General features: G+C 40.2%; 2 protein-coding genes across 12 annotated transcripts in view; one reads left to right on the forward strand and one right to left on the reverse strand.

Annotated features, from left to right (window-relative positions):
• Positions 1 to 15767, forward strand: part of BCAR3 (BCAR3 adaptor protein, NSP family member) — an 80501-nt gene extending 64734 nt beyond the window's left edge. For all 8 annotated transcript variants that reach the window (XM_077182237.1, XM_077182236.1, XM_077182239.1 and 5 more), the window contains 9 exons: positions 4288 to 4416; positions 5511 to 5953; positions 6531 to 6631; positions 8382 to 9016; positions 11669 to 11784; positions 12583 to 12754; positions 12944 to 13067; positions 13908 to 14120; positions 14885 to 15767. In XM_077182237.1, coding sequence (XP_077038352.1) covers positions 4288 to 4416; positions 5511 to 5953; positions 6531 to 6631; positions 8382 to 9016; positions 11669 to 11784; positions 12583 to 12754; positions 12944 to 13067; positions 13908 to 14120; positions 14885 to 15072 — 2121 coding nt within the window. In that variant the 3' untranslated portion in view covers positions 15073 to 15767. The remainder of the gene's footprint in view (positions 1 to 4287; positions 4417 to 5510; positions 5954 to 6530; positions 6632 to 8381; positions 9017 to 11668; positions 11785 to 12582; positions 12755 to 12943; positions 13068 to 13907; positions 14121 to 14884) is intronic.
• A 386-nt stretch (positions 15768 to 16153) lies between these two features.
• FNBP1L (formin binding protein 1 like) overlaps positions 16154 to 21135 on the reverse strand; it is a 52762-nt gene continuing 47780 nt past the window's right edge. The window contains exons 14-17 of one of the 4 annotated variants that reach the window (XM_054638016.2): positions 20706 to 20800; positions 20060 to 20208; positions 19521 to 19679; positions 16154 to 18475 (exon numbers count right to left, since the gene is read on the reverse strand). In XM_054638016.2, the coding sequence (XP_054493991.1) occupies positions 18468 to 18475; positions 19521 to 19679; positions 20060 to 20208; positions 20706 to 20800 (411 nt within the window). In that variant the 3' untranslated portion in view covers positions 16154 to 18467. Of the gene's footprint in view, positions 18476 to 19341; positions 19680 to 20059; positions 20209 to 20705; positions 20801 to 21135 lie in introns of those variants that run through there. The other 3 variants (XM_077182247.1, XM_054638015.2, XM_054638017.2) reach the window with 3 other exon arrangements.

Genomic DNA, 21135 nt, shown 5'->3' on the forward strand with positions numbered 1-21135 from the left:
TTGGATGCATAAGCAGCAGATTATTGAGGAATTCCAATCAAAATATATTGACAAATTTGAGAGGCACAGCATATTGTGGTGGGTAAATAATGTCCTCTTCAAATTTACCCTAAATAAATTCATAGTATGATGTTTTATTTCATTAAACTTTGATATTTTCCAGGTTTTGGTATGCTAGATTAACATTTGCCTGGGAAGAAAAAAGTAAAATAATATGTGACATTAAGCATAGCTTCTTACATCCATAAGCACAGTTTGCTATTGGATTAATGGTCCTGAAGTAGAAATCTTTGTGAAATATAATAAACTGCCAAGGAGTTTCTTAGTTTATAACTATTGACTGAAATTTTTTTCTCTCCTTCTAAAGTCTTGGCTCTCTAGGTTTTCCACAGTGTATGTAAGTAGGCTTGAGGGCTTTTGCCAGAGGGTGATAATATTGTATTACTAGGTAGTTATGTATTTTTATTTTAAGGACCTGTTCACAAAACAGGTCTGTTCACAAAAGCTCAGCATGGCAGAAATATCTTAAAATAGCACCAGGACTGGAAACAATGCAACTAAAATGTGAACAAACAGTTCTGGAAAACACACACTTATGGGGAGTTGTTTGTAGGCCAGGAAGAGCATCTGTATTTGAAAACAGTGGCTGCTGACTTGATTTGCTTTTTTATTCCAGGGATATCTGACAGGGTTGTTACTATTAAAAATCTCAAAATATTTAAACTGGAAGCTTCCCTGTGTTGCTTCAACCATGTTTTGTTGCAAAATACATGAAAGTCTTTAGTTTTTCCCTAGATTATTTTTAAATTTCTTTTTACCATCCACTTCACTACCTAGTTGTAGATGTAAATTCAGCTTTCTTTCTGTCATTGAGTAGGAGCCAACAAAGTGTCTTAAGCAAAGAAATAAAACAAGGAGATAGTACTGAGTTTGTCACTGGGTAGTGCAAATTTACAGCCTCCCATTGCTGCCCATTAACTTTTGGGTGCTATTGGGAAATGAGGCTGAAGCATCTGCATCATGCTGTGTGGAATAAGTCACCTTTTCTTTTGAAACAAAGCCCACTGGCCTAGTTAATAATTGTTGTAAGCCTACCCTCTTCTTTATTTCCAGGCTCACATGCTTTCACAAGCTGTCCCTGGAGTGATTTTTGAGTCTTGCATGATGTGGAGTTCAGGGTCTGCAGAGATTCTTGCAGAGCAGAGGCCTTGGGTGTAGAGTGTAGCAGAGAAAGGTGTTGGCTGCTGAGATTACAGACAGTTCATCAGTCACCATTGTCCTTCTGTAGGTTCTGTAAGAAATCACTCTCAGTGAACAAAAAACTGTCCAGGAAGACATGCTATTACTGAACTTGCTTACCTAGGCAGCTTTCCCCTTGTGTATGCTGGGATTTGTGCTAGCCACTGGAGTTCTTTCACTAAGTTCTGAGTTGCATAAAGATCATTTAAGTGTGTTTGCTTCATCTCAGGAGACGTCTGACCTCTCTGGCAATCAGAGCATATTCCACGTGGTAGATGATGGTGGAGAGGGTTTTTAACAAACCAATAGTTAAGAATGTTAACCAAACCAATTTAGTTAGTTTGGATTCCTTAAATGTTTTTCTTGCTGTCTTGTTAGATGTAGTTCAAGTTCAATATATGTTTCATTAACTTCATTTGAGTAGTGAAAAATCCATTCAACTACCAGAAGAAACTTCAGGTTTCTGTGCTGTATTTGTAATTATTGTGTATCTCTAAGTGGATCATCCTGCTGTTTTTGAGATAATTCATGTCAGTACCATGGATGAAACTAGTCCATTTCATCCTATGTAGGTCTTTGGTTCTTCATCCTATAGTTGTTTTTGTTGGCTAAAAGTATAACTTTCCTAAGCTAATTCAGTTATTGTATCTTTGTATCCCATAGTCTGTTCTATTTTCGGTAGCTCTGCCTACCACTGAGCTACAGTGAGATGCTTTTGGAAAGATGGTAACAATTTCTGTAGTAGCTTTGGGTTCTTCAAGATCTCTATTCAGTCAAAAGCATCTTTTGAATCCTTAAATTCAATTCACATTAAAGTAGTAGTTCCTCCAGAAGAGCAACAAAACACACAGCTCTGACTTTAAGATCTTGTTATACCATTGCAGCTGGATGTTTCTGTTTACCCTGGAGGGGGTATTTTAAAAGTTCCCTAGCCACTTCCTTGTGCAGTCAGGGGAAAAGGTGCTTTTGAAAAGCCTCAGCTCTGTTTGTGTGCTCTTCACTCTACCTACAGCTCGTGTAGGTGCTACAATACTTGCTATCATTCTCTAAGACATGTGGTAGTGAAAGGACTCTTAATTTTAGAATCGTCTTTAAATGGGTCCCCAGCCATTTGAGTTGGGAAATAAAAGTGATAGGTGTGTGCCAGAGGTCCTTCACCTGTGCTGGTCTGATAGGTCACAAGGGTTTGGAGTGGAGAGGGCATTTTTGGCCTTCCCTGACTATATTTTGACACTTGAATATGCTTTTGGACTTCAATCCTCACCAAGCCTCTTCTGTGGCTCCTTGTACATCCAGTAACTTCACCTCTTCACGTTGTACATGGGTTTATGAAGGAGCCCTTTCAGTGAAGGTCTTGTTTCTCTCGTGGCATGCTTTCTTTCTGCAGTCTTCTCATAAAGCATGGAAGGAGTTGATGCAAAACCTTAATGTACAAAAGCACAAAGAATTTGCTCCTTGATGAACGTGCTTGTTCGTTTTGAACCAGATTTGTATGGACAAATAACACCCTATTCTGGTTCACAGAAGGGAAGCTAAGGTGAAAACTGATTCTTTACCAGCTTGTTTTTATCTTTTGCCTTTCTATGTTAGCTACTAATGTTTGCCTAAGAGAAGCCTTAGTTTTCTCTGAGAAAAGTAGAGAGAAGAGGACAATTTATCTCAGAATTTCTCTGGGCTCCCAGCATGTTTAAATTATCTTGGCAGCAGGATGCCTCCTCTGGCATTATTCCACTAAAAATCTGCTGTCTGGTCGTCTGTTGTAATTCAGTCTGCCTGAAATTGCAGGGAAGGTCGTTGAAAGAAGTGTTAAATGTGTGCCACCTGCTCCCACAGTTAGGTGCTGTGAGTATTCACTGTGAAGAAGAAATTCGTGGAAAGAACAGGAATTGATGGGCAAGCCTTCCCAGCTCTTTTTTAAATAATGCATGTGTTCTTCATTTGAATCAGTGTGTCAGTTAAAGGACCCCATGAGCCTTGGCTCATATCCAGACCTAAGAAAAAAATCCATAATGCACAGGAGCAAAATGCTGCATTTTGCTGGAGGGCCCCTGTCTCTCTCTCCTTATCCCTCTCTCTTTTTTTTTTTTTTTATGGTCTTTCTCTGAAGAGAGGGTATACTCTGATTCTTTGATCAGTGTTGAACATGTTCTCAGGCTTTTGAAACTTTTCAGCACAACAAAGATGGGCTGGAGTCCCAGCCCTTGGAGAATGAAAGGAAGTTCAAAGTACTTCCCTCCTTTGAGTGCTTATGAAGGAGAATGTGGCTACTCCAGAGAAGATCCTGCACCTCACTGCTAGCAAGACTGCATCCATAAGGATTGGCCAGCCAGAGTGGGCCAGCATGAAAGCTGTGCTCCAAAAAGAAATTAAGATAGAAATTTTCCAGAAAATTGAACCGTAGTTGTAAGTGGTGATGGAGATACCTTCAAGCAAAACTCATGTCTCTTGTGCTAAGGAGCAACAAGAGCTTTTGTCCTTTAGGAGGGGAACATCTTGGATGTGCAGATTTAATGACTGTTAGGAGGAGGCCCTTTTAAGATTGAAATTTTACTTTGGCAAATTGGTTCTTTGGCAACAGAAATATTGAACAACTAAATGTGTCCAGCTTAGCCTGTCTTGATGCATTTGGAATGTTCTTAACTGGATGGCTTCAAAGGGGGCTGCTGGGAAAGAATCTGAATTTAAAATGGAAATTTAAACAGGAGGAAGAATAGAAGGAGCAGGGCATTTGGGTCCAGCTCCATATTTTTGGATATAGTTAGAGTTCTTATTGGAAAGAGGAAGTAAGAGCAGTGACTTTGTAGGTGTGTCACTATGAGTTTGGTGCACAGGCAGAACACTGTGCTCTGTTCCGCGCGGCATAGAACAATCACACGTTATCTCACACAATGCTGGGCTTTGCAAACACAATCTGGAGAGCAAAGCCAAGCCAGCCTGCTGAAAGCTGCACCTGCATTCCAGTGCAGGTCATATGATGGAAGTCATAACCCAGGTAAAATGTTAATCACTAAACTTGGCACAGTTGAAGCTTTTAATCTTTTATTGCAGTTTTCTAGGGAGAGGCAAGTTATGGACAACAGCCCGGAAAAGCTGAAGAAGGAGTTGGAGGAAGAGCTGCAGCTGAGCAGTGAGGACTTGCGCAGCCATGCCTGGTACCACGGACGCATTCCCCGGCAGGTACGTGCTCTTTGCTCTGCCAAGTGTGCTCTGAGCTCTTACAGACTAGCAGAATCTCACTGATGTGCTGGACACATCTCTGAACTAAATTAGTAGGAACATAAAGCCTATTTGTATGGTATGGTATGGTAACATAAAGCTATGGTATTTATCACAGCTTGGATAAAATGAGGCAGAGGAAGGATTCAGGGCAGACCCTGGTGGGAAATAGATACATTTCAGGATTTTTGTGCACTGAATAAATCTGGAAATGGAATTTTAGCTTTGTATAAGAATACTATGAGCACATACTGTTTAGAGAACACTGACATTAATTTGTTCCAGTATTTTTGATGAAAGTTGAAATGTTTATTTTCCTTCTTGTGCTTCGAACTTGGGGGAGAGGAAGAAAGAACTGCAGCAAAATTAATTCAATCACTTACATTTTGATCCTTACAAACGCAGTTACAGACGCGGTAAGGCTGAGGTTGGGTCGGAGCTTCCAGAGCCGCTGGAGCTCCCCCTGCGGGCCTCCCTCAGCCCCGGGGCAGGGCCGGCTCAGCTGCCACACTGGCACTTGGCTCTTGGCGTCCTTTTTATCTCATGAGAGGAATAACTCAGAAAAACAAGGTGTCTCTGACTCTTCCTAGTCAGTAGTATTTACATGCAGTGTTCACAAAGAACAAAAAAAATGAAAGCTTCTGTCACATAAGGTAACAATGAAAGGACAGAATCCAGGATCTTGTATTAATGGCTTCTAAATTTCAGTGTGACTATATTCAGATGCTTTAAACCTAAAATCCTGGGTCACTGCTTTCCCTTCATGCCTTATTTTCTATTACCAAACTAAAAGAAATACACATGCAAAAGTGGGTCAGCTTCTGTCTGCTGGTTCCCTCCAAGAAGCCCTTTCAGATCTCTGTTGTGGGATGAACTTCTAATTAAGAATTGGAGACATAATTCTTCTACCACACTTCATGCTTTGCTTTGTATTTGTGACTTTGTGTATTCTTGCAGAGTAGCCAAATTAATTCCCATGTTTAAGAATATTTTGTTGTAATGTATTGTTTTCTGATTCTGGAAGTAATTTTTTATGTAATTCTTTTTTCTCAAAGGTGGCAGAAGGCCTAGTTCAGAGAGATGGAGATTTTCTGATTAGGGATTCTCTCTCCAGTCCTGGGAACTTTGTTCTTACCTGTCAGTGGAAAAATACCCCTCAGCATTTTAAAATCAACAAAACAGTTCTAAGACTCAATGAAGCCTACTGTCGTGTTCAGTATCAGTTTGAACTGGAAAGTTTTGACACTCTCCCTGGCTTAGTCAGATACTATGTTGGGAACCGCACACCAATATCAAAGCAGAGTGGAGCAATTATTTTTCAGCCTATCAACAGGACTGTGCCTCTCAGGTGTCTAGAAGAAAAATATGGTCTAACTCCAGTCCAGCAAAAAGAGCCAAGCACCCCTGGAGGAAAAATGGAAAGTGCAAAAAGGCTGAGTCTTGGTATATCCAGCATGCAGTCCCCGGAGCAGAGCATACCCAGAGGAAACCTTCTGAGGTACCTTAATTTTACTGTCCTTGTGGAAGGAAATGGAGTAAGTGCATTAGCTCCTGGTGGAGGTGATGTGAGTTTTCACTCTGACTTGAGATGGAGTACTGGGCATGAGGGTTGGCAGATTGTTAGCAAAGGATCAACAGATCCATAAAGTGAGAACAAATGTAGACTCTGGAAGCAGAACAGCACTGCAGTGACTTGGCAAATCCTGACCATGTAAGACAAAGGATTAAAATAACATCTTGCTGCTGCTCCAGAGCAGTCTGTTTTTCCATAGTTAACTCCTGAAATAAAAACTTCAAGTGTGGGATAATGGATCCTAATTTCAGTGTCTGAATCAAATGTTCCATTAGAAAGGAAATACCTTCATAAATGCTGCAGGGTGACACATAGTATAGCCCATTTCACTGCCACTACAACAGCAGTTTATGAATAAATGAAGTACCTTTTATTATCATAAGCTGTCCAAGTGGAAAGCTAATGATCCTTGCACTGGTTATGATATATTCTGGCAGTTAGATATGTATTTTAAATGCTGCATATATTGATATGTTTTTGTTTGCATTTTTGTTTACCCTAGAAACAAAGAAAAAAGTGGTAGCCAGCCAGCTAGTTTGGATCATGTTCTGGAGAAAAGATTCCCTTTAAAGGCTCACCAGTCAGAGAGCTATCTGCTAATAGGTATGTTTTGTAATTAGAAGTTTCCTACTTAGAATCGGTGTGTGTCCAGGTGGTCTGTTACTCTTCAGCTCAAAGTGAGACTGCTGAATGTTCTGAGTACTGTAAATACATTATATTAATGGCCACTGTAAGCTGTGTTAACACACTACTTCTCTTCAAGTCACTGGAACAGGATTTTTATTTACTATGCACCAGGTAGTTGAGAACCTTAGCACCCAACTCAGCAGGCTTCCACACCAAAGAAATGACAGCTGTGGTTGGCATTAATACCTTTTTTAATGGTATTACCTTTCCTCACTTCTGCTTGACAAGAACTGACTTGTTTCACTCATGTCTTTCTGACAAAACATTTTTAAGTAGAAGTGGTGTTTCATGGAAATTCTGGTAACCGCTTTTTCTCAGGGTAAACTATGCAGATGAGGTAATGTTCCTCACTAGGAGACAAACACTTCCATGGCTTTTGTACTCAGTTCTGTTCTTCCATCTCACTCAATCTCTCTACCCTCCATCCCTTTTGCTTTTGTTTTGTTCCTTTTGCTGCTGTTTGGTTCTATGGCCACTGTCATACTAAGCAAGGGATCCAGGGTGTGATAACACTTGGGGCATTTCATTTCTCAGATTCTTCAAAGGTTTAAGCAGTTGTTTCCATACTAACACACTTGTGTATAGAAGCTTGCAATAATGCATCTCTTCCCACGTGGACAAACGAGTATTGACTTCCAGGGCTGCTTGTTTTGAATGTGGTACTGTTAAAATTCTTCATGCCTATTGTAGGAAGAGTTTTCATGATAAAGAGAACATTAAGTATTTGTACAGTGAGACTGTATTTTGATAGAAAGAGTGTACTCCTGTGTTTTAACAGTGGGATGGACAGACATTTATAAGGCAAGTTTCTGTCCCTCAATTTGAATTGATTATTCCAGTCCATAGCTGCAGATATTTTTATTTTGGTACTACAACAGCCTGAAGAGTTCTGCTGTGCATTTTGTCATAGGATCCTTTGAGCAGGTCCTGTTATATTGCTTAAGGGTGGTGACAGCCTGTGATTTGGAGTTTTTGTTTTCTATCTGTATTCAAGCAGTAACACCCACAGAGTGCAATTGGCCACTTCGCTTAGATACCAGCAAATGCCCCAAGAATTGCAGACTGGGGATGTCTGACACAGGACTCAATCCCCTATCGGATGCCAAGGGTACAGGATGAGGCATAAATACACAGAAGTACATGGATCCAGCTCTTCAAACTATCTCTGTTTCACAGAAAGATTAGCATTTCTGAAATTCATTCCTTCCATACCTTAGTTCAGGTTCAGGCTTGACTTTGGGAAGTTTTGCTTTCATCTCAAACTTGTCATTCTCAGAAATTACTCATCTTGTATGTGATACAGCTGGAAGTTGCTGTTTTTATAGCATAGATCAGGTTACAAAGAAACCTCCTATTCCAAGCCATGGAGGTCATCCAGCTCTGACAGGATAGCCTATGTATGCAGCAGGGACTGGAAATATTGTCAGCATTACCACAGAATAATACTATGGTGCAGCTGTTCCATGTATTTGTGATTTTGGGAGGATCAGCGAGTGAATGGAATTTGCTGGCTAGGTCATTCCTCAAAATACACAATTTTGCCAGCAAATAATTGACATGATCTGTCAATATTATCCTTAGGAAATAGCATTAGGAGATGAACCCTAGCACAGGCACCAGGAATTTTATGTATTTTGGCCTTCTAAAACACTGTTTCTGCCTGCAGGTTCAAGACACCCATCTCGATTACCTGAAGCAGATGCAAACTCCTGTCCAAGCTCACCTGCATTTAGAACAGGCAGTGAACCATCTCTAAGCCCCACAAATGTTCAGAAAGTCATCTCAGAGTCACAGCTAGGGGAAGCTCTTAGAGGATCAGACAGTCAGCTCTGTCCAAAGCCTCCCCCTAAACCCAGCAAAGCCCCCCTGATGAAGCCCCCAGATTCTCCTTTGGCTTCCCACAGCTCTGAAGGACACTACTGTGAACTAAACCCTGCCAGACATCCTACAGCAGCAAAACAACCCTTGTGTCAGAAAAACAGCTATGTGGAACATCTGGCACAAAAGGAGAGGGCAACATTCAGGAACTCTGAAACAAGCTATTTGATCCTTGATGAAGATCCTGCAATGAACCCTGCAGATCATTTAGAAGCTCCAGCTCAGATGGCTGAAGAAGACAGCATCTTTTCTGCACCTGTTTATGAGACAGAGTCTAGTTTTAAACCGAATGATTTTGAATCCAAACTACTTCCTCCTGAAAACAAGCCATTGGAAACATCCATGTTAAGAAGAGTTAAGGAGCTCTTCACCAACAATAATCCAAAGATTATTGCACAGCATATTCTTAGAATGGACTGCAAGGTAAAAAAAATCATGTGTTTTATTTTATACTGTGCCAGTTTAGACTTTTTAAAGAACTGATTTGAAAAGAATAATGGGTAGATTTGCAGCTAATGTAATGTTTGTATTGCTTGCAGGAATTTTTAGGGCGTTTGTTTTCCATTTGAAGAATAAGAATATTCACAAACTCTATGGACTAAAGCTCTCTCATCATGCTTGACTTTAGACTCAAGGTTTTAAGTTCCATAAGTCTTTTAAATCTCCTATCAGTTGCTGCATACCTGTGATTCAGCCTTTCTCCTGTATTGGAGGAAGAGCTCTCTATGCTGTAAAGCATTCTGGGGAGAACTGCTCACAAAAGGAAATTGCTGGTTAGGGCAAAGAGCAGGGAGACATTACCTGGTTGCCACATGGTCATTATATACAATGTTCAGTGGAATTAAATATTTACACTTCTAAAACCAGCTGCTTTTCTAATCTTTGTCTGAGTTCCTCTCTTACAGGTGGTGTGGGAAAATAGCTATCAGGACTTGTGCTCTTCTCTCCTGTGAGAGAACTGTGCTAGTGGAATTGCTCAGAAAGATGTAAGAAACCACAAAGAACTGTTTTTCACATTGTAGACTTTGGTCAGCTGCCAGGAGATCAGCTAATGGATCAGAATGACAGGAGAATCATCTCCTAATGAGATGATGACTTTGTGTAATTAAAGGAATCTAACTGCATTAAAATCTGCATTACTTTGCTGGCGTGACTGAGCGCTGTACGTGCTGCAGAGCAGCCACGGGAATCAAACGCTGTGGTGGGTATCTAACCCCCAAGCTTTGTTGGACTTTGGCAGTTTTAGTCTTTTTAAGAAGAGTTAGAGAAGCGAAACACGTGGCTACTTACTGGGCACTGCAGACAGGAAGGGAAGTGGGAGCGGTGATGCTCCAGAAGCAGCCCATCAGTAGCACTCTGCTGGTGCTGCTGCACTGATGAAGGTCTGAGGAGGGGGCAGGTCCCTGGAGCAGCCGAGTGTGTGAGTCCTGCCAGCTGCTGGGGGCCTGCCAACAGCAAACACAGCTTTTGCCTTCCTCAGTAGCACTGTGGGCTGCTGCTAAATGAGGCCTCATGCAGACAGGGTGACTCTGAAAAACTCAGCTCCACAACTCCTCACTCTTCTCAGAAGTGGTAGATTGAGGTTTCTTTACTATGGTTCCAAGAGTATTAACAGCATTCTCTAACATTTTAGTTTCAAAATTCACTTCTTCCTTCCGCCCGCCCTAATTTATCTTTAATATATTGTTAAAGAGTATGTTGCTTAAAGGCATAGGATATGCATGCCTTAGAGAAGTAGCGAGTTTATATGTATGTATATAATATTCAATTAGCTCATTATTAGACTACTTATTTTAAATACTGTAAACTTTGCAATGGAACTAAGGCACCAAGTAGCCTGCTGGAATTAATTAAGAGTCATTGGAGGGCTTTGCATAAACAGATTTTTGGATTTTGGAGCAGGAACAGTAACTAGCTGGGACAGGTAGAGAAGTCTGTTTGATGTTCACCTCCAAGTACTGAGCCAATGCCTGTCATTTACTGGCAACTTGTTCTATAGACTGCTCTGATAAGAACTGCATGATGCAATGGGATTGGCCTGTGAATTGGGCCAGAATGAATGCTTTGTACTGAGATCCCAGGCTAAAGGTCATGTATCCTCTGTGTGTGTCATCAGTAGTTCAGTTTGCCTTTTAAATAATGACATTTCAAGTAAAGAATCCCCCATATGTAAGTGATGAGGTGAGTGTTTGCCACTTGCATACCTGTGATGGACTAGCAACCAGTGTCTCCAGGGGCTTCACATCACTCCTGCTTCTCTAGAAGTGAAACAGGTTTTTCTACAGTGCTGTTTTGTGCTGGTGAGGCTTGTTGTGCAGCCCAGATCGCTTTCATCGTTTCACAGCCAAAAAAGTCTGCTGATGGGTGATAACCAGAATATTGCAGGCAGATTGGCTAGTAAATATGTTAACATACAGGCCTTAAACCAGCAGATAATCCTACACCATCATATTCATGTGGTTTGGCTTATTATTAGCAATTATAATTGCTATTGAGATAACCAGTAGCTAATACAATCTGTTTAAAAGGCAAAGACAAATTGGTAAGGGTGTCAGCTTTCACACACTGACTTCCTTAGCCACTCATCTTTGTGTCCTTCATCTTTAAGAACCGAATTCTTCTTTAGGACCCTGTGATGTAACCAAAAATGTTCTGAGCAGTAGGTTTTTTAGAAAGGAAAAAGGCAAAGCAAGCATTTATGTCCTTAAGGCGAAGAGCAGTGACTCTCTGACAAGGATCAGGCTGAGAGTGCACTGCATTTCCTGGAACCTGCACAGTAATAATCCCTTTCTGGAAGCAGAGGATGGAGTTTGATAAAGCATTGTGGTTACACCTTTTATGTTTTCTGATGGCTGTATCACTTCAAAAAAATATTTCCTTGGCTTTTTTGTGTAAGGCACTGAACATGCATAGATAGTTTAAAGCTTTTCTCTGATGCCTGTATTGCAGTGTTGCTTGCTGTACACTTAGCTCTGTATGCCATGCACTTACATGGAGAACTTCTCTGTGGCTAGTTTTTTGGGTGTTTTTAAATGTTAGTTTTAAAATTCATGCAGGGTTTTTTGCACTTCACAGGTGGCAAGGATAGTAGAAGTTTCTGAAGAGATGAGGAGGAATATGGGAGGGAACTCTGGTCTTGAGCTGATCACCTTGCCTTACGGACATCAGCTGCGCCTTGACCTGATTGAGAGGTAAATGTTCCTGTTCCTCATTGCCAGGACAGGTGGCCAGAAGCTCAAAGCATGGCTGCACTGTCCTCATTTCCTTCAAGAATGCTCTCCTGCATGTTTCCTGAATTCACATGTACAGATTATTTCTGGGATGGCATGTACGTTTGTTTTGATTAGGAAAGGATTCCTTAAAGTCATAAGGCAACTGTCCCATGTAGCACAGGGAAAGGGGAAAGGTGTTGAGAGCAGGAACAGCTGAATGCCATCAGCTCTCCTTTACAAGCTCAAGGAAACTAAAATTCAGGGGACCTATAATCTAGCTGAGTATGTAAGTGTGTGTGGAGGAGACTGAAAGGTAGTATCCTTCTGCAAGAGGTTAGAGGATCTAATAAAGCAAAAAATTATTAGCAAAGGTTTCTGAAAACCCTCTGCACAAGTCAAGGGGGAACACTTAAGGTGTTCTGGTCTACATTTTCTGCTTCATATTGTAGTAGTTTAATTGCTGAGATACTGGGGGGCAGGAGTCACAGGATTTGAACGTGGAGGACAAAGGGAACTGGGGCAATTTTCCCAGAAGTGTTCATTCATTCAGTGCTTGAGCAGAATTTCGTATAGTTAATAGCATCTCAGGAGAATTTATTAAAACATTAATTGAAAGCCTGTATTTATCCCTTATGTCATTATTGGTTTTCGTGCAAAGATGTTGGTAAGACTAAGTTTGCTGGACATGCCAAGATAAAAATTCACCATTGAACTGATCTTTGAACACATGTAAATTTAATAATTTGTAATTGGTTGCATGAATCGTTTCACTTACAGGCACAATACCATGGCAATAGGAATAGCTGTTGACATCTTGGGTTGCACAGGAAATGTAGAAGATCGAGCAGCAACATTAAACAGGATCATCCAAGTTGCTGTGGAGTTGAAGGAGTCACTAGGGGATTTATATGGATTTTCTGCTATTATGAAAGCACTGGAAATGCCACAGGTAAAAATCTGTTTCTCTTTATGTTCCAAAATGTGGAGTTGTTTGATGGTTTATTTAATTTGAGCAATTTCTTCAAGACTAGAGAGAACATCAGGAGTGTCTTCATGGCTATTCTATGACTTTGTGGCTAGCAGTGTACTTTTCCTGCTGTGGACCCAGTAATGGGTATTCTCTATTTTGCATGAACAGGTCAGCAGATTAGAACAAACCTGGACGGCTCTAAGACACTGTTATACCCAGACTGCCATCATGTATGAAAAGCAGCTGAAACCATCTTGCAAAGCTTTGCATGAAGGACAAGATGAGTGGACTAGTGAGTATGAGTGACATGGGTTTCTATTTGGCATTTTAACCCTCTCCTTACTGATTTCCTGTGGGGGGAGATAAGACAGCTGCTCTTTCTATAGCTGTGCATTGCACCTTAAAATTATGTAAACTTGTGTAATGCCATATGATTATGAACAGAAGCAGAGTATGCCAGCCAAACATCAGTGTGTGTTTGTGTTGCCTGTATCCCTGCAGAATAGAACATTCTTCCCACATCCCTACTTCCTCTCTGTCGATCAGAAACTGACACATTGCATCATCTTGCCAAAAAAATAGGAAAAAAAAATCTCTCCTCTGGCAGATTTTGCTTATTAGCTTTGTCTATTAGATCAGAGGATGAATCCTCAAATAAAAAGAACAGGTAAGGTAATTCTGTCAGATAAGGTGCCCCTGTGCCAGATTCACTGTAGCTCTAGTTTCTAAAGGGACACAAGGCAGAGTAAATAATTTCTCAGAACATTTCTCCAAGACAACAGGTAGATAGTGAAAACTTTTTAGCTGCTTGGATATTTTTTATTGGAATGACCAGTTTTGAAAATGTTTAAAATCTGTGCTACTGTCCAGCAATTCAGCAGGACTTTCCCCTCTAGCAAATGCACCTTTCCAACACCAATTGGTGTTGGTTTTCTTCCCTAACCAGTTCACTGGAACTTGGTATGACAGGTATATTTAAGGTAAGGTTTTTGAAGGCTATTTGTCCTCCATTTGAAAGATGGAAGACAAATAGTAGTTTCTAACTTAAAAAAGGACACTGCAGTTACAATACCTTCTTCAATTAACAATAATGTGTGATGATATGCGAAGTATGATCATTACTCTGTTCCAGAAACTATCAGTGCTCCACAGAACAACATAACCGTGCCACTGCTGATGCCTCTTGTTACCCTGCTGGAGCGCCAAGCTGTTATTTTTGAAGGCATGGAGCTGTGGGAAAGCAGTGACCAAAGTGGTGAAATTATGCTCAGGCACCTGGGCACAGCACGCCTGATGGCGCAGCACGCCGAGACCTTCCGGCGGAGGGCACAGCAGCTGCTGCAAGGTAGGAGAGAGAGAGAGAGAGGCTGCTGCACTGCCAGCCCAGCTGGGCTGGTGCCTGCCCACAGGCCCCTGCAGGTCAGAGACAGAAATCCTCCTCTTTGAAAGGAGCTGGGAGAGCAGTAAGTGTCCTGCAGGAAATTCAGTCTGAGGACAACATTAATATTGTTTAAAAGCAGACAGTAATTTACTCATCACTACAGCAGCATTTTTGCTAAACATACTCGAACTTCTCATGACTCAATATGCTGACCCTTCTGGCAACTGAACAGAAGTACAGTGCAGACTGAGGATAACTTCCTCTCTTCTGTGCAATATAAAATTCCCACTCTGATTATTACAGTTAAAACACCAGCCTAAGAATCTTTACAACAGTGCAAGTTGCAGCACTGAGATCGTGACCACTTGTGGCCAGAAAGCAGCAGCATGTTAACAATGTGACTTTATTGTTCAAACTTGCAGTGGAAAAGGGAAGGGAGTGGGGAGAAATACAGCAATTTCTGCAGGCAGCATGTACACATCAGTAATGATATTTAAGGTCTGCCTGCAATGACAATTCTAGACATTAGAATTGAGCAAGGCTAGCCTATGCCAGTGTTACTAGAATGTCAGAGCTGGAACGGTTTTTTCACTGTTTTACAAGCTTGTTAAAATCATTGTGCAAACAGAGCCCAGTGCAGCTTATTTGGAGAAAAGACAGTTTAAAAGCCATTTCTACAGAAAAAATTTTCCTGGTGGTGATACTGTGGGATTCTTTTTACCTACTAGGTTTCCAGCCAGATGAAGAGCTGAGTGAAATCTTCAAGACAGAATTTCAAATGAGATTGCTCTGGGGCAGCAAAGGAGCGCAAGTTAATCAAAGTGAGAGATATGAGAAATTCAGCCGGATCTTAACTGCACTTTCCCGAAAACTGGAACCTCCTCCAGTGAAGGTGGTGGAACAATTAAGTATATAAGACTCTGGAAACACTATTTAAGTGATATACTTGAAATAACCTTAGCATTCTTATGGCAATTTGATACTGCACAAACTTCTTGCATTTCACAAGATGTTTAGAACTTTTAACTGCACAATGCACACTTGTTTTAAAACTACTGATTTCTAAACAAATTATTTATTTACTGTGTCACCAAGTCATTTACTGGTCGCTCTAAACATCCCCTTATTTCCCCAAAGTGATGCCAAGGAGTAAGGGCATTGGCATCTTAATATTAAGACGAAGCAAATAGTGTAAATAAAATAGATTAATTATCTGACATGGCAGGAAATTTGTTGTATAATAGTCCTTTAATGAATATAAAAACCACTGTAGATAGAATTGTGAAGTGTATCTTTATGGAAAATAATTTGCATATTTACAAATCACAGAAACACTGCAAGTTGCAGAAATGATCCTTTATCTGTAACCAGAAGGCTCAGACTTTCCTGTGCCTATGAAAGCAGGCTGTGTATATGTTGGACAACTTCCCCTTTTTTTTAAGACAGCCTCTGTAGTACTTCAGCTTTTGCTGGGGCCTGCACAACAGCTATGCTGCCAGGAATGAATGATGAAATGGCAAGAACAAACAATCCAGATAATTAAAATGCTTTCAGACATGAGTAAATGTGGGTGTATGTATGTATTAAACTTGCTTCATTTACTGAGGTGAATCATTTTGGTAAGCACTTTTTCCTTGGATGAAGATAAAGCATAAGGTGTTACCACTTTTTTATAGGAAATCACCATGCACACAGTTCATTATACAAAGAGTCTTAGCAACAAATCCCATTTGTTATATACAGAACTGGTGACAAAGGGTTGTCCTGAGATGCTGTACAAATATTTAAGTCATAGCTGCATGTGCTTGGTCCAGTAAGCCTGGTTCTTACAGCACTGGAGTATTGGAGTAGGATGACAACAAAACCAGCACCAGATCTGTTCCTCCTAGCTACAATCACAATCACAGCAGAGGTTTTGACCTCCAGAACAAGACTTTACAGACCTCATACTGAACATGTGCCTGTCAATCTTAACAGAAGACAAAAGGGGAAGCTAATTACTTAGACCATGAAAAGATTTTTTTATTCCATGAAAATATTCTCAACAGAGAACACTATTTTTAAACAAAGCATTTAACATTTAGGAAATCAACATGTGCACAAAAAAGGATTAAAAAATCACTGGAAAATGTCTGATTGATTCTTTAAGACAACTCACGTTCAGAATTTTAGACTAAGTGATTTATAAGCTGTGCAAGTACAAATGCTTTTTCCTATGTTTAATAACCCTCATACAAGTTGCACTATCCCTCTTGAAAGCAACCTGCCTCCAAAGGAAGCAAATCCTGGTTTCAGAAAAACAAACAGTAGTGTGAAAAGAACATTTAGTCTTTTACCAGGAAGTGTTATTACTGACCTCCAAGGCTGTTAGCCAGGCAGACACAGGCCCTTAACCAGAAAATACACAGATCACATTTCTTCCTCTTCACAGAACTACAGAATCACAGAATATGCTGGGTTGGAAGGGACCCACAAGGATCACTGAGTTTTCTCCAAAATAAAAAAGTACTAAATTTTAAAAAAGAAAAAAAAAAAAACCAAGGAAAAAAACCCCAATCCCAACAACCCCCCCAAGAAGCCCAAACCCAAAAAACTACCGAAGTAGTTTTGTCAGTATTGAGTAATGTCACATTATTATATAAATAACCCTGTATACAAGCTCCAAAAATCTAAACTTTAGAGTTTAATAGGCCCCATAATACACTAGGTCAAGCTGTGTAATAGTGGTATACATAACAAAAGGAATAAACCTCTACACAAGTCACTCAAATTCAGTTTTACTGGTAGTACAGTTCCTAATAACACTGAAATGAAAAAGAATCCAGCACTGCTGCATCCACATATTGCTTCAGACCCCAGAAAAACAGGATGTTTTAATTATTATTCCATAATACACTGCAAACAGCAGGTGGCTGGGTTGACAAGCTTGTGTTGATGTAAGTGTCCCTCCCCCCCACCATCTCTAGTCTAATTCTTATCACCCTAATCAATCAGATATGATGTATTTATTAATAGAACCACAAATGGGAGGCAAGACAACATAAGCCATAGGGGCACTGCAGACAACTATATTTACACGTATAAACATATCCAAATTTCAATTGTTTACAAGTAAAAGTGCACAAAGATCATTACGAAGTTTCACTCAAATGTCACCTGGTCCATACAATGAAGCATCACCTGGAAATGGACTAGCACTGCAGTAATTGAAACTGGAACGTCATAGTGAAAAACTAAAAGACAGTTTCCATAAAAATCTTTTAAAAAAATATTAAAGTCAAATGAAGAGATACACGTTTCAATGTATAAAATTCATGGATGCACCATGGATCCAGTAAAGTAGAGCTCTAGAAAACACCTACCGTGGCTACCTCAGCAGCTGCAGCACTGTGAAAGAGCTGAGACACAAAGCCCTTTGTGAGATACTGTAAGTGGTAGTGTTGGCAAACAACAGATTTAGGCACTCTAGTTTAAGGCAGCAGTTGAATGGCAAGTGGTTGACTTCTGAAAACAGTCATTAACTTGCAGTGGTGAATCCTCTGGTTGTGCTCCAGGCTGTCAGTGCTCACAACAGGTTACTGAAGGGCTGAAGGTGGACCACAGTTCTAGGAGTTTCTCTTGATTGCATTGTAGGCTAGAGCTGAGATGCATTATTCCCCCAAATTAACAAAATACCTTACAGTCGCTTATCAGTTATGCCAAACATCTGGAATGTAATGATGGTTGCAGTGGTATTGTTATAGCAGCATACATGGATACTGGGATGAAACTCTAGTGCTGAAGATACTTAAAGAAAATGATTTGTTACAAAACAAGATGAGCAATGATGGCAAAGTGTTACTCAGAACATGCCTGACTGTCCTAGGCATGCAGGAGGAGGTTAACGGCGAGCATGGAGGTGGCACAGGCAGACTGATAACTGACACAGGGCTCTAAATGACTGCCAATAAAAGTGAGTGGGAAATGAGCATCTTTGAGAAAATTAAAATGGTGCACAAGCTAAAATATAGTCTGTGCACCTGGGACAACCTAGGACAATGAAAATAAAGCAATTTTAGGAGCAGTAGCCTTTTTGCTCTGGTTATGGAACTCTATTTTCCTGCACAAATTGAAGATTCTGTAGTACATCCTTACCTATATATGGAGATGCTAAGATGTTAGTGACTACTAAATGTATGTCTGCATGCATTCATGCAACTAGCTTGTCCCTTGGGCCTCCCAGTCTAGTACCCCTCCCCTCCCCACCCCCACCCCCCCAGCAGCTGCATGTAACCTCCTTCAAGATCTCGCCCATTTTCTCAGAAACCCGCTTCAGGAACCTGCAGTCCAAGAGGAAAAAGAAAAGAACAAAGTTACTGAAGGCCTTTAGAAGACAGAGAAGCGTGCTCAGTTCTAACAGGCCATTCTCAGTGGCTAAACATTAGCCTTCTACTTAATGCCACAAACTCTCATTAGAAATACAAAATCAGCTTTTTTTTTTTCCAGTAATCAAGTTGTGCAATGCAGCTTCCAGTCCTCAGTGATTTAACAATGAGGATAATTACTGTACATTTAAGACACTGTCTTCAGACTAAACACAATACAATTCAAAGACTTAGTTTACAGGCACAGATTGAGAATATAAAATCATTCCCTCATCAGGAGCAGAGAGTTTCCAGTAAGACATCAAGCATTACATGTGATCTTTTTTTGTTTGTTCAAGGTATCTAGAGTTAAAACAATGACATCATGTCCAATACAGAACATTCTACATTACAAGTACTGAAAAGGAAGGAGATAGGTCAGTGGACTTTCTGTCCTTCTTAATCATAATGTTTTTTCCTGAGTATTTTTGTTGAACTTTCAGAATCAGAAAACATTTTCCTGTTTAAGAAATGAAAGCTGCCAAGTATTTGCTAAGGAAGGAAATTAATAATTTTCAGTAACTGAGTTCAGTTAGTTATTAGAGGAAAAAGATCTCTGTTTTAAGAATACAGTTTAAGTCATAAAAGTGGGAACAGTAAATCTTAGAGATCTTTAAAACTTAAGTATTTTTTCAGTTCGCTATAAAAACTAAGAATTCCACAGAACAAGCAGGACTCTTGGTCTTTTTCATTTCAATAGCTGAATTGGATTTAGTGCTTTGTAAAGCAGGAAAGCAGAAGACATTGGTCAAATTACAGACCAGTGTTAGATGCATAATTTAATGTGGTCATCTCTGAAAGAACTACAGCTAACTCCCCATGGAAACAACAGATCATTGCTGACTTCTGATTCTGTAATTCTTTCCATGAGTCTGTATAACTTACAATTTTTCCACTATTTTCCCTGGGGAATGTACAACTGAGAGCTGCCAGTTTTACTGTTAGATATAGGTTACTGCACCTTTGCTGTTTTTCTCTAGCGTTACATCTATATATGATGTTGGCACATAGCCTTCCTCTCCATTATGTCTTCGAGCTCTTGTCCACCCATCTCCTTTGTCCTCCTCAATAATGTACAAAATTTCCCCTTCTTTCATTGCTAGGGTGCCTTCATTATGACCTGGGAAGAACAAGAGGCAAGGAATTCTTACTGTTCAGACAGAATTTCAAGTCATCTTTTTCCCAAGGCATAGTTTCCAAATTATATATAAACAGGAAGCATGAAAAATCTGTGCAAGAGAACATATGGCCAAACAGACTCAGAAAAAAACCCAGTCCCAATTTGTAAAGCTGAGTATTTTCCAATAGCTGTGCTAATATTTATCTTAAAACAGCACAAGTGCTGCTCATGAATTAAAGTAATTTATAAAGTACCTTCATTGATCTTTTAGGCAGTTAGTTACTCACACATGTAATTTGCTTTAAATCATTTTACCTGTCTTCTTTGTAACAAATCATCCATGCCTTACAGTCAATCTCAGTGCACGTGGTTAACCTTACCATCAAATGGATATATTGCCTTGCAATGTCCTATAGCTGGCAATGGATCATCATCTTCAAACTCGTCATCAAACTCGTTGGGATGAGCGTGCTGCTGTGGTGGGCCACGAACCTCCTGGTTGGCATCATCCGTGTAACTCCCTTCAGGGCTACAATGCAATGATGGGAGCATGAGGACTCTGAGCAGTTCTTAGCTCCAAAACTCACAACATCCGTGCATCACAGAAAGGGCAGGTCATGGATATTGTACTGCAATTCCTGTTAGCAGTTCTTATATTACTGTCAGGTGATTACTGAAAAAACTCTAGCAAAAGCTTACACTGAATTCTGTTTGAGAAACAAACATAAATTTGACATACCTGTCTCCACAGAACATGGAAAACTAGTGAGCCTTATGCAATGGAGTAAGACAGGTTGAAAAGGCACTGCTATTTAATGAGCAGGTGTTTCAATTAGACTATTTTTATATGTTACCAGAATGGCAAGAAGAGACCTTTAGAAGTCAGAACCAGTTAAGATTTTCCTTTAGAAGGAAAGGAAATTGATCCACTCGGGGAGGATAAGTAACAGCCATCACTCCTGTAATCTGCAGAGAGCTGTACAGACTCTAGCACAGGATCTAAAGCAGTGGAGACAGAATAGTGACCTCTCTCGGCCCTGGGTGACAAGGTGGTTGATGTCGCTGCTGTGCCGCCTGTCGCTTCTGGCTGCTACTTTACCTTCGACTTCAGAGAGCCAGGCCTTGGGGGAAAAAGGCAAATATTGGTGTCAAAGAAAAATTGATTCTAAACCAGCACACTGAACAAATGCATTGTACTGCAGACAGTCCACAGCCACACAGAGATTGCAGTCAGATGTCAAGTTCATAATTATTTCACACAAAGCATGACTATCATTTATGCTGAGCCTATGCTCCATACTAGCCTGAGGAAAAAATCTTTAATTACATGTGAATTTCAGAATAAGTGAATTATAATATATTCTTCTGAACAGTTTATATCTTTAATCATGTACATCTTTATTCTGGCTAGATGAACAAACTTGAAAATACAGCACCCCACAAAAACTGTATCAGG

This window comes from Agelaius phoeniceus, chromosome 8 (genome assembly GCF_051311805.1).
Source record: "Agelaius phoeniceus isolate bAgePho1 chromosome 8, bAgePho1.hap1, whole genome shotgun sequence".
Classification (NCBI taxonomy): Eukaryota; Metazoa; Chordata; class Aves; order Passeriformes; family Icteridae; genus Agelaius; species Agelaius phoeniceus.